The sequence below is a fragment of the Hippocampus comes genome, unplaced genomic scaffold, assembly GCF_001891065.2.
Source record: "Hippocampus comes isolate QL1 unplaced genomic scaffold, H_comes_QL1_v1.1 scaffold158, whole genome shotgun sequence".
In the NCBI taxonomy this organism is placed as follows: Eukaryota; Metazoa; Chordata; class Actinopteri; order Syngnathiformes; family Syngnathidae; genus Hippocampus; species Hippocampus comes.
This window is the reverse complement of record NW_017805548.1, coordinates 3,552,349-3,565,493: the sequence shown is the minus strand read 5'-3', so window position 1 is coordinate 3,565,493 and position 13,145 is coordinate 3,552,349. Positions and strand designations below refer to the sequence as shown.

Genomic DNA, 13,145 nt, shown 5'->3' with positions numbered 1-13,145 from the left:
TATATATATATATACACACACACACACATATATATAAAAATCCTCCTCTCATCTCTCTATATATAAGTGCCATCAAGAGATTTAAAAAATGAGCGATTAATTTTTAATTGTAATTAATTCATCTAATAAATCTATTTTTAAACACCGAAAAAATTGCAGAGAAATACCCTCAACCATTGGTATTATTTTATTGAAACGAAGTTTGTTATTGTGGCAGATGAAAAGGTTGGTAAACAACAAGAAAAAAGTGGCTTCAGATATTTGTTTTCTTCAATAGACACAGTTCAAATCATTGACCTTGTGTTGTAATTGAGACTTGTCCCAAGTACTGCTTGCAACTCAACCATCAGGAGGAATGGTCCCATTTTCTTTTGTCATTCACCAAATAATGAGAAAATAACATTATACAATAAAATATAGTCCCTATAAAGTGTTGACAATAATACATTCCAAAAAGAATGCTTTTCTGAGCAATCCAAGCACTTAACACTGAGCTTGCTTCTTTTTCCTCTGCTTCAGTAAAAAATAAATAAATAAATTCACATCCATCTATTACAGTGCTGTACAGCAGAACATTAAAAAAAACATTGTTCACCATCACAAAATAAAGTGCTGAAATTACATCACGTAATCAATTCTAGTTGGCTACAGAGGACATAGAAGCTATGTTGAATGCAAGCCTCATTTCTTTTTCAACCATTCACTCAGACAGAACAGCCGGGTCACATTTTCTAGGAGCAAGGCTGCTCTTTTGCACTATATGGTCTGCAATAAATAGTCACTCACTCTGTACAGAGTTTGCTGGGGAGGCCTCTGAGCTTTGCTGTGGGCCACTACATTAGGGCCTTTGTTGTTTTGGTGAGCTGTACCTGCAGCCACCTCAACATACGCACTGACAGTATGCATGTTTCTGGAGTAAACCAGCCACCTACAGCGAGTACAAAAGATTTCCAGTCTCTCATTGTTCTTCTCCTTCTCATATTTGAGTATAAGATAAGATAAGATAAGATAAGATAAGAAACCTTTATTGGTCTCGCAATGGAGAAATTCCAAATTCACAGCAGCAAAGTTATGAATGGAAGAAGTAGAACAACAAAATATAGGAGCTGCTGGAAAGGCAGCCACTCTCGCGGCGCCATCTTGAAGTCAAAATAACAAAAATAACACAACACAACACAGGACACAGACAGTCGTGCAATCTTCACCACTTTCCTGCATACACTTTGTTGTCTGAAGCAGTTATAGATGAAAGAGGAGAGGATCAAAGTGTCCTTTTACCAGTGGATCAGAGACGTCATGCTGAAAATGTGCACATCTGCTACAAGCTAAGTTTTGAAAGCAAACACGAAGCTGTAGCGTCCATTGACAAAAAGAGATTAGTTCACTTCTCCTGTCCCACGTAATCCGCTTCAACTCCAAGCCGCGACTCCCGGTTCCACATTCGCAAGGGCGCTCTGCGCTCACGCTCCTTTCTTCTCATCGTCGGCTCCTCAAGCCTTGCATCCATCCAGCCGCAGACCGTTCAACAGCACCGATCTCTCCGCTGAACAAAGCGGGGCTGTGAAAATGCTGCCCATTACAGGTGCAAGACACAAGCGCCCCGGAGCTGTCCAGCAACGACAGTCAAATGGCGCCGACATTCCTCCCAATCAAAAACAGTGCTGGCATACCCATGCTGCCGAGAAGGCGCAACCACCAAGCACCGAGTCTCCTCCTTGATGAATGTCGAGGCCAAAAAATGCTGAAAACAGTCCACATCAAGTCCACACGACGTAACAACAAACACAAAGTGACAAAACAAACAGAAAAACAACAAAAAAAACAAGGCTCACAAGAGCACTTGCCGACGGCTGCCTACTCGGGCGCCATCTTGGACTTCAAGCATGCAACAAGTACAAGCAATGAGTAAATCATGTAGTTAATTAATAGCAATGAAGATGTCCTGTCTAGAATGAAGTCGACTCATAGGGCACTTAATTTGGCACTTCTTTGTCAAAAAACAAATAAATTACAACCCCCACCCCCAAAAAGAGTTCAATTATTTGAAAATCATGGTTCAACCTATATTAAATTGAATACACTACAAATACAAGATATTTAATGTTCTAAGTGATAAACATTATTGGTTTTAGCAAATAATCATTAACTTAGATTTATGGCTGAAACACTTTCCAAAAAGCTGGGACCGGGTCATGTTTACCACTAGTTACGTCAGTTTTTCTTTTAACAATATTCCATTAACGACTTGGAACTGAGGATACACACAAATTATTGAGGCTTTGGAGGTGGAATTCTTTCCCATTCTTCCTTGATGTACAGTTTCAGCTGTTCAACATTCTGGCGTTTCCCATTGTCGTATTTTACACTTCATCATGCACCACACATTTTCAATGGGAGACAGGTCTGGAATGCAGCCTGGCCAGTCTATTACCTGCAGTCTTTTGCTATCAAGTCACACTCTTGTAATGTACAGAATGTGGTTTGGCATTGTCTGAAATAAGGAGGAGTGTCCATGAATAAGACATTGCTTGGATGGCAGCATATTTTCTCCAAAACCTGTATGTACCTTTCAGCCTTAATTTGTATTTTCTCAGAAGTCTAAGTTAGCCATGCCATTGACACTAACACGGCGCCAGACCACCGCAGATGCTGGCTTTTGAACTTTGCGTACAACAGGCTTTTCTTTTAGGGGGCGGGGGGGGGGGGGGTTCCTCTGACCCGGAGGATACAAATATCCACAATTTAAGCAAAAAAACTTTGAAATGTGGCCTTGTCAAACCACTTGTCCTCTTTAAATCATTCCATCTTGATGAGCTCGAGCCCAGAGAAACCGGCAGCGTTTCTGGTGTTGTGGCTTTTGTTTTGCGTTTTAAGTTGCACTTACAGATGCAGCGCCGAACTGTATTAACTGACAGTGGTTTTCTGAAGTGTTCCTGAGCCCCTGTGGTGATATCCTTTACACATGGATGTTGGGTTTTGATGCACTGCCGCCTGAGCGATTGAAGGTCACGGGCATTCAATGTTGGTTTTCGGCCTTGCCGCTTACATGCAATGATTTCTCCAGATTCTCTGAAACTTTTGATGATATTATAGACCGTGGGTTCCGAAATCCCTGAATTGTTTGCACTTGTTCGTTGAAGAACATTGTCCTGAAACTGTTAGACTACTTTGCAGTTGTATCTTGGAGTTGTTCACAAAGTTGTTCACAAAGTTGTTCACCACGTCGCCCCACCTTTGCTTGACAATGACTGAACAATTCAGGTATGCTCCTTTTTTAGCCTGTTAGCCTGTTCACCCGTGGGATGTTCCAATGAGGTTTTTACTGAGCAGTCCTCAACTTTCTCAGGCATTTTTGCCACCTTTCCCAGCCTTATTGAAATGTGTTGCAGGCTAAAAAAAAAAAAAATCTAATTTAATGATTATTTCCTAAAAACAATAATGTTTATCAGTTTGAACATTAAATATCTTGTCTTTGTAGTATCCTCAATTTGCACATCATTGCATTGTCCATCTATCCATTATCTGAGCCGCTTATCCTCAGGATCGCGGGCGTGCTGGAGCCAATCCAAGCTGTCCTCGGCAGTAGGCGGGGTACGACCTGAACTGGTTACCAGACAATTGCCTATTGCAGGGGTGTCAAACTTACTGTCCGAGGGACGGAACCGGCCCCCAAGGAGGTTCGATCAGGCCCGCAGGATAATTTAGAAAGTGAAAAAATGCATAAGACACGGAATGAATATTCTTAATAAGGTGCAATTCATGGAGTATCCGCTAAGGGACACACTGTTTTGATCAGAGGAAAAGACAACATTGTTTTTATCAGAGAAGAAGACAACAGCAGCCTCAGTCTGTCACTGAGACAGACCCAACACAGCAGACGGCCAGACGCTATCAAGGACATGTGAATACTTTATTCTTTACACATATTATAGCACTCTCCTTAGTTTGTAAGGTGTAGGAAGGGATTAAATTTAGATTTTATATGCACATATGTAAATGGTTTAAAAAGTCCTTTCTTTATAAATCTTGTTTAATCTTCAAGTGCATTACTATATTTTTCAATATCAATTGTGAAAGTTTTGTGCCATTGTACAATTAGTGGGATCGGTTGCAACGCATATATATATATATATATATATATGATAAAAGTAAATTGCACATTTGTCTAAGGAAATCTAAGGTGCTTCATGAAATGTTTTGTAAAAGATATGTTCATTAAATTTCAACATTTTCCTAATGTTCTTGTGCTTCTTTAGACCAAAACAAAGGAAAGACATCTTATTTGGGTTATTTATGGCACAGTATGGTATCATTTGAATGGTCCGGCCCACTTGACATCTACCAAGGCCGTTTGTGGCCCACAATGTGAAATGAGTTTGACACCCCTGGCATATTGTATTGTGTGTGTATATGTGTGTCCTGACTACCAGTAGTTCAACTTTGTCCTCTGTAGAGGACATTTCTAAACCTAAATATGTCCCACCCAGTGCATCCAATTGCATTAACTCTTTTGTGCTCTAAAGAGTACATTCATTGCTTTCCAATGATACCAAATTTGTAGGGGGTGGGACTTTGTTACTTTGACTTCACATTACAAGAAAATGGCTTCCCTCAGTGCTGGCACTTTTAATGGGAAGAGGAAAAGTAAGTCTTTAATCCTTTTTATCAAACACATTTTGTCTTGAAATGCTGTTGGCATTTTATTTATAAGACTCTTATGAACACGTTAAAGTGTTGTTTGAGTTAAGTGTATTTGAGGCTAATATTCAAGTGTTTAAAAAATGTCCTCTGTAGTGGACATTTGAAGTTATTTCATCGATTTTGCTCTTTTTTTCCCAAATGACAAGAAAGGGAGTCATTCTCAGAAGCAGAGGGAATTTTACTGCGGGTTGTTGATGGAAACTCGGACAATGAGTTGTCTGATGAAGATGATATGATGCTGCTATGACACACCAAAACTGGACCCCTTAAGCAATACATTGATGACTCTGTGTTTGAAGAAATGGCCCTGTACACAAATCAGCGTGAAGTACTTGTGTCTGAAGCAACGTTAAATACCACACCTGAAGAACTGAAGACATTCTTTGGGAATTCTATTTACATGGGCTGTCTAGGATATCCAAACATTCAAATGTATTGGCCCTCAAGTACTAGAGTCAAAATTGTGGCGGAATCAATGACCAGAAATCGGTTTTACAAATTGATAAACTCCAAGCTCGTCAACGACCTTGATGTTTCAGATGAAGAAAAAACAAGTGATCTCTTGTGGAGAATCAGGCCTCTCTTGAGCAAAGTAAGACAAGGATGTCTGAGTCTGCCAAGAACAGGAAAAGTGTGCATTGACGAGCAAATGGTTCCTTTTACTGATTGATGCCCAATGCGCCAGTATGTACCCGGCAAATCAAACCCAACTGGACTGAAGGTATTTGTCTTGGCTGCACCAACTGGTCTAGTTTGGGATTTTGTGGTCTACCAAGGCAAGTCAACTTTCACAGCTACAGGAGAAAAGGGCATTGGGGAACAATGTGTTCTTCAATTGACATAGTCGGTTCCCCAAGGCACCCACCTGTTCTTTGGCAGGTACTTTACAACAATCAGCCTCCTTGACACCCTGATGACAAAAGGACTGACAGCGATTGGAACCCTCATGAATAACAGGGTTCCAGAGAACTGCAAGATCATAGGCGATAAGCTTTTCCTTTGTGTATTCCATGTATATGTAAATGTATATATATATTAGAGCTGTCAGTTTAGCGTGTTTTTATTGGCATTAATTTAAATGAATTTTAACGGGATTAAATTTTTTCTCGCGAGATTAACGCGGCAGACGTCACAGTGGACGTTACGTTGCTCTATAAATAAACCAGAAACAAAACAACAAGCGCGCTGCACGTGTCCACGCACGTTTCTTTTGTCACCCACGGCAGCGCGAGACACCGAAAACGGATACTTTAAGAGTTTATGAATGGAAAGTTTACTTTTAAAAAGTTGCCAGATTGTTCCACTAACAAGACCAAAGTTACCTGTATGTTTTGCAGTCGTAAACTGAGCTATCATCATAGCACGTCGAGTCTGAAATACCACTGAATGGCCAAGCACACAGCTGACGTGAGTACTCCGCCCCCTCATCTCAGACAGACAGCTATGTATAATTTCAAAGCTAAGAAAATGGATCACACGACGAAGAACAAATTTGCTGAAGGAGCAAGAAGGACCAACAGAATCAACATAGCCTGACTGCTGTGTTCAAAGCAAACTTGAGAAAAACGAAGTATGCAACCATGGCTTAAATCCACTATAGGCTGATTGCTAGTTTAGCTTAGATGGGCACTTTATAATGTTATATTGCTCTGTTTTGATTCCATAAAAAGAGCTGTTAAAGCAGCTGTTGTGGGACAAAATATTTTTTTCACTGTTGTTGATGGACAGTAATATTGTGTGAGAGATTATGTTTGAATAACTGCTCCAAGTGAAAAATGTTCATGTAAAATTGAAAATCGAAATTGTTATTTCAGTAAGTATTTGCATTTTGCACATAGGAAACTGATTCATGATTCCATGTTGAGAGCATTAAAATGGGGAAAAATAGGACAAAAAATATAAAAGCAAATTCAGAAATTATAAAAAATGCGTGAGTAATCATGATTAATTTTTAGTTAATTTGAGTTAATTATGACAGTTGCGTTTTTAATTAGATTAAATATTTTAATCGTTTGACAGCTCTAATAGAGAGAGAGAGAGAGACAGAGAGAGAGAGATTTTTTTTGTATATATGTATATTGTTGTTCATGATTGAGCAACCCAGCCGCTGGGGGGCAGTGCCCTCCCCTGGGGGTGCACTGGTCCCCAGTGCCGGTCCCAAGCCCGGAGAAATGGGGAGGGTACACACACACACACACACACACACACACACACACACATACATATACAGTGATCCCTCGCTACTTCGCGGTTCGTTTATTGCAGGTTCAGTGCATCGCGGATTTTTTCAAACAAAAAAAAATTTTTTTGTTTTTTTTAAATATACATGGAGTACAGTACTGTATATGTTGCTCTATGTGACTCGCTGTTGTTTTGCAGCTTATCGCGGACCTTTTGCGGACTTTATAAAAAAAAAAACAACATTTTTTTTTTACCTGTTTATGTTAATTGGACGCTACTTCGCGGATTTTCATTGATCGCGGGTGGTTTTGGTCCCCATTAACCGCGATAAATGAGGGATTACTGTATATACATACACATACCTATATACATATACATACACATACATATATACATATACATACACATAGATAGATAGATAGATAGATAGATAGATAGATAGATAGATAGAATTCACTTATGAGGTGTTTTTTCTAAAAATTGGCTAGACACGCCTATGTTTGAAAGCAATTTTAAAAAGGCAAACGGAGTTTTAAAATAAATAAAAGGGGGTGGACTATTTGATCATAAGTGGCTCATATGAGCCACTGACGTCACATCAGGATGTTCGCCAACTTCCACACGGTTGTTCAATAAATATGACGCATCACAAATAACAATTGAAGCCCTCTATTCATGTCACATTTTTGGGGAAAGGCAAGCTGTCAAGACATAAATCTATCAAGCTCTATCAAGATGAACTTCGACGGTTTCACTGAGAAGTGTAGTTCAGAGGTGTCCAAACTCGGTTTTTCGGATGTTTTCCATCTCTCCCTGCTGCAACACGCCTGATTCAAATAATATGGATAGCTATCTTACTTCTTCAGAGCTTACCGATGAGCTGATCCTTCGAATCAGGTGTGTTTCGGCAGGGAGAGATGGAAAACAAGCAGGACATTGGCCCTTGATAACCGAGCTTGGACACCCCTTGTGTATAGCTGCTGAAGAGATTTGAGTGTCAATTCATTTACTCACCCGTGCTCCAAAGTGATTCCCGGCGCTCAGTTTGGTTAATGAAGACCACAACACCGCTAATACAAGAAACGTAAGAATGAGAAGTAAACCCCGTAAAATAAATCCCAATTTCAATCTCATGTTGGAAGACCTTCCTATATAGCTGAGAATCGAGCACCTTTACACAAGACTATACGATGCTAATGTCCGTAGGTAGGTACTGGCCAAGTCTCATTTTCTTGAATTGTTAGGTATTACATCTTCAATCCTCGCCCTTCGGTTTACATGTTAGCTCCTCCCACCAAACATACAGGTTGTGTCCGAATGTGTACACTATTTCCTCAATGGCACACTATTAAGGGGTTACGCCATTTCGGTTGCTGTGGCGGAATAGTCGAGTCACGTGCACCCTTATGCTGCATTCGAGGAAAGTAGGACGATGGACTTCTTTCACTTCCGGCCGATGAAAGTCCACGACTGTACCTGTATCACGCTCCTTTGACCTGGGAGGTCGGAGTTTTAAAATCGGGAAAAAAAAACGACCGACTCCAATGTGGTGTCTTTCTGAAATGGCGACCCCCATCGAGACACAGACCGTGAATGGCAAAAAGTAATTTACAATGTTATTAACGTATGTGATGCTTTATTTATTCATTATTACATCAACTAAGTTATTCGTAATAACTTCACGTAACACAACGTGATTTGTACCGAATACGCGAAGACATGCCGTTATCACCCTCCCTGGAGTTAGTTGGCGAAAGGAATGGAATTATTTGAATAAATTCCCTTTTTTAGAAATTATGGAAATTATGAAAAAAAGGTTTCCTGGCGGTCAGAACATGTTGTGATGAACCAGAACAACACACAATTTATCGGAATCAGACATCGTTGTTGTTGACATTCGCCCCGAAGGCTTTGAGGTCGGAACTGGGACAATCCGAGTAAATTACGAGTAATTTTCCTTCCTTGAATGCAGCATTATCTCCTTACCATTCATTGACTTGGGCCATTCCCAACACCCACACTGCTTCTTACGGTCCTCATAGTAGTTGTACAAGTAGAGAAGTGCGTGTAATGTTCCAAAGTGCCGGTACAAGTGTACGAAAATTGCACAATTGGGGCAGTGTTTCATCATCGGCTTAAGCGTGGCGGCAACGGTTGTTGTTCTGGCAATTTTGCTGCTTAAAATTCAATTAAAACTTCGGTAAAGTAGTAACAAAGTAAAAACTTGGGCTCGGGCTTCCGGGCAATGGCAGGTATGGCTCCATTATTGAACTGCCCTATTTACGGCCGCTGCACGATTTGCGGCGCATGCGCAGAAGCTCGCTGAATACGTTGGGCCAAAATACAAAGGTAACCTTAAAACGTCGATGGAAATTAATTGTTTCAATTAATATTTACTCTTGAGAATATAGTTTTTGCTACAGGAAAGCAATTTTCACTTGCTAGTTTTGGTCAAATCTTCACTGAAGTGTGGGCAATATGATCGGACCGAGTGTTTTTTAGCAACACAAATTAAGAAAACCTTTAAGATAAGAAAGCCTTTATTTATCTCACAATGGAGAAATTCCCGATTTACAGCAGCAAAATTATGAAAGGGAGAAAGTAGAAGACAGAAGTATATAAATAAATATAAAATATAAATGTAAGCATATTAAAAATGGGTGAGTGGGGGTAGAGGTAAGATCGGGCCAAAAAAAATCCAGCCCGACCCGACCCGGCCCGCTGGTATTTAAACCCGACCTGGCCCGAGCCCGACCAATTAACTTGATTTGCAGGCTCGAGCCCGAAGCAAACCCGACATTTCCCATTTTATTTGTGATGACTCGGGAGGAGGAGGGGTGATTTGTGATAACAAATTAAAGCCTGTCTTTTGTCACGAAATCTAAGTTAAACAAGTCTGTATAAATATTTACATCTTTTAAACATGTATTTCTGTTTCTGCAAAGGGTACATTAACCGACAATTTTCCATCGTTGACGGAATTTTTTTTAAATAGTTGTAAGAAAAATTTAAGGCCGTCCGTCATTTTGACGGCTTGAAAATTGCGCCATTAACCACACCAGCAGTACGTCCTTAAGAATCTAGCGTGGCACTTTAAGAGAGAGAAGCAGAGAGACAAAGAAAAACAATGACAGCAGGATAATAGACAGAGACAGGATGGAGTTCTTTGAATTGTCATTGCAGGAGTTTAGAACAGTACGTGTTGTGATGAGGCGACTACAGTTTTTTTTTTTTTGCGAACCACGGTCTCTCGTGGCCAAAATTATTGACGGTTTCGAAACGAAAAAAAAAAAGTCAGCGAGAGAGAAGCCGGGCCCGACCCGACCCGAACCCAAAGCAATGATTGACATTTTAGGCCTGACCCTGGCCTCGGGCTCGGGCTCGGGCCGCCCGATCTTACCACTAAGTGGGGGTGAGTCCAGGTTTTCAGGACCGTCTATTCAATTATAAAGAATAACAGCCAGGGGGATACTATGTTATACTGTACTATGGAAATATCATAAAAACAACAGTATTATGTCCTTTCTCATTTGTGGATTGCTCAACAGTTTTAATATATTGTATGAAATCATTTGCAAACACAAAAATTAGGTCTCTGGTTAATATGTCGACATTTATGTATCTGCCATTTAGACAACAATGTAAAGAGATTAATAGTATATAGTAATGTGTTTTTTTTGTCACATATGAGTTGTTACTGAAACCAAACAATATCTTTTCAAATGTGGTTCTAAAACAGAAAAAAATGCAATTGTTTCCAAAATTTGATTGAAAATGATTAATCCCAAAACAAATGAAAAACACATCCATAGGGAATTCTTCACAGAAAGAGCAAACTGGGTTCATGTCTTTTATAAACCCCTGTAAAAAAAAAAAAAAAAAAAAAAAACTTGGTTAACATCTGTGAATTATACTTCTTTTTCTTTGTTGTTCATAAAATATTTAGCAGGGAGCTTCCAAATGTGTTTTTTTTTCAATTAAGGTTATTGACAACTTTTTCTCATGAAGAAATAACATTTGAAATAGAGGCCACTGTTTCTGAAAAAGTCTTCATAAATTATAGTGATTATGTTTCAGAGAAAACCATATCTTTCCAATGTAAGCTTTTGTTGGATCAGTCGGTGATAAATTAAGCCTCAAGTTGTAACCAGATAAACTTTTAACATAACACCAAGAGAAATAGAGTTTGGAACAGTATCAGAAACAGAAATAATGACATTATATTTTCAAAAAAATTCTTGGTGCGTCAAAAGTGAGCCATTCAGATTAACAACTGACCAACCAAAAGAATGTTATCCGAAAACTACCTGGGATAAAATAAAGATTTACGTTTGTATGCAATATCTTTGGTGTACCATAAATAATCTGTGTGGCGAGAAATTGTGTTTCTAAATTAATGACCAGGAGAGGAGCATCTGTTTGTAGAAATTAGAGCATTCATTGAGAAATTTTGAGATACTATAGTTATAAAATGAAACGAAGTTAAGGTCTCAAAGTTTAGAAGATGTAAAATTTAGGATAAAATTCGAGATGGAGCCTGGGTTGTTGAAGAATTGGTTTTACAAATTTATTTTGAAGGTATTGTTTTGAGTGTGAAAGTCCAAAAAGTTATGGCCAGCCCTATCATAGGAGTTCTTTATGACTGACTTTTTAATTTCATGGGTTTTGTTCTTCCAGACAAAATGAAAAAGCATTTTTTCCATATTGTGTGCCTTGTGTCTGACTGGCGGCCAGTTAAGGGTGTAGTCCGCCTTCTGCCCAAAGTCCACAGGGATAGGCTCCAGCAACCCCCGCGCAACACTGTTGGAGATAAGTGATGTTGAAAATGGAGGGATGGATAGATGGATGGATTTTGTTTATATCGTCCAAACTCTTTTTGGTTACATTGAGATACAAAGCATCACATGTAAATCGGGATAAACCTTCAGCTTTGGTTTCCAAAATTCTTCCTCTTAATGATAAACCACGCTGCAACCATTAGTTTAGTATTTTATGCCTTTTGTCAAGACCTAAATCAAAATTCAAGTTGCATCTGCCCCCCTCATCTGTAGAGATTATGATACCAAATAAGTAAGTCAGTAATAGATTCTAATACAGGTATTTAAATTTTTGATATAAATTAGATAACTAATGTAGAAGTAGCTCACTCAACACCTCAAGGGCCATAGATGATTTTGGCCTCGACATTAGCTTTTTAAAAGAGCACAAGAACACATTGATAGAGCCAATTACACACATGTTGAATGCATCTATTAAAAATTCTAGAATTAAAATTATTGTCTAATTCACATATTACCAGTGGTCTGAAAAATTATTGGAAATTGATTTTTAAAGTATTAATTGAACAAGCAACTTGGCTTTCGCTCCCATTATTCAACTGAAGACACTATCAGTTGTGTTCCTTGACCATAAAATTCTTTGAGCAAAATGAACAAAATTACATTTATTAGAACAAGCTTTAAATTGGATGAAATCATATCTCAATAACCAAAAACAGTGTGTGGTGGTGAATGACGTCAAATTAACCTCTCTTGAGTGACCAGTAGGGGTCCCGCAGGGCTCCATACTGTGACCAGTTCAATTTTCCATCCATCCATCCATTTTCCGATCCGCTTTATCCTCGCAAGGGTGCTAGAGCCTATCCCAGCTGTCTTCGGGCAGTAGGCGGGGGACACCCTGAATCGGTTGCCTGCCAGTCGCAGAGCACAGTTCAATTTTCACTCTATGTAAATGATATACCAGACCAATGCAAATATACGAATTGAAATGTATGCTGACGACGAAGTAGTATATACTCCTGCAAAAAAAAAAAAAAAAAAAAAAAAAAAAAGGAAAAGAAAAAAGTGTGCAAGAAGCTGGCTGCATTCTCACAGATGAACTCACCAAAGACTGGCTAGCAAAGTCCTGTCTATTTCTCGATACCCACACAAAAATAAATAAAGAATATGTGCATGATGTTCTTAAAAAAAAAAAAAAGATTATTATACTTCCAAATGCCGGTGTGTTTTTGAGGGGGCATGAACTTCACTTAGTTACAGAATTTAAGTCTCTGGGAGTCATTTTAGACTCTTTTCTGACCTTTAGAAATCATGTTAAAAAATAGTTCTCGAATAATTAAATTTAATTGATAAAATTTCAGAGATATTAGACCTTTATTAACAATAAAAGCAGTTTTACACCTTCTTTGGCTCAGCAACATACGGAGGATGGCAGAGACAAAAAGGAGTAAGGTCAAACGACATCTTTATTTCACCCACCCAAAA

At 39.0% G+C, this 13,145-nt stretch overlaps 1 protein-coding gene across 2 annotated transcripts in view; it reads right to left on the bottom strand.

Moving 5' to 3' along the window:
- The window catches only part of galnt7 (UDP-N-acetyl-alpha-D-galactosamine: polypeptide N-acetylgalactosaminyltransferase 7), a 64,527-nt gene extending 56,249 nt beyond the window's left edge, over positions 1–8,278 (bottom strand). Inside the window, exon 1 of one of the 2 annotated variants that reach the window (XM_019879756.1) lies at positions 7,897–8,278. In XM_019879756.1, coding sequence (XP_019735315.1) covers positions 7,897–8,016 — 120 coding nt within the window. In that variant the 5' untranslated portion in view covers positions 8,017–8,278. The remainder of the gene's footprint in view (positions 1–7,896) is intronic. The other variant, XM_019879757.1, reaches the window with a different exon arrangement.
- Positions 8,279–13,145: the final 4,867 nt, after the last annotated feature.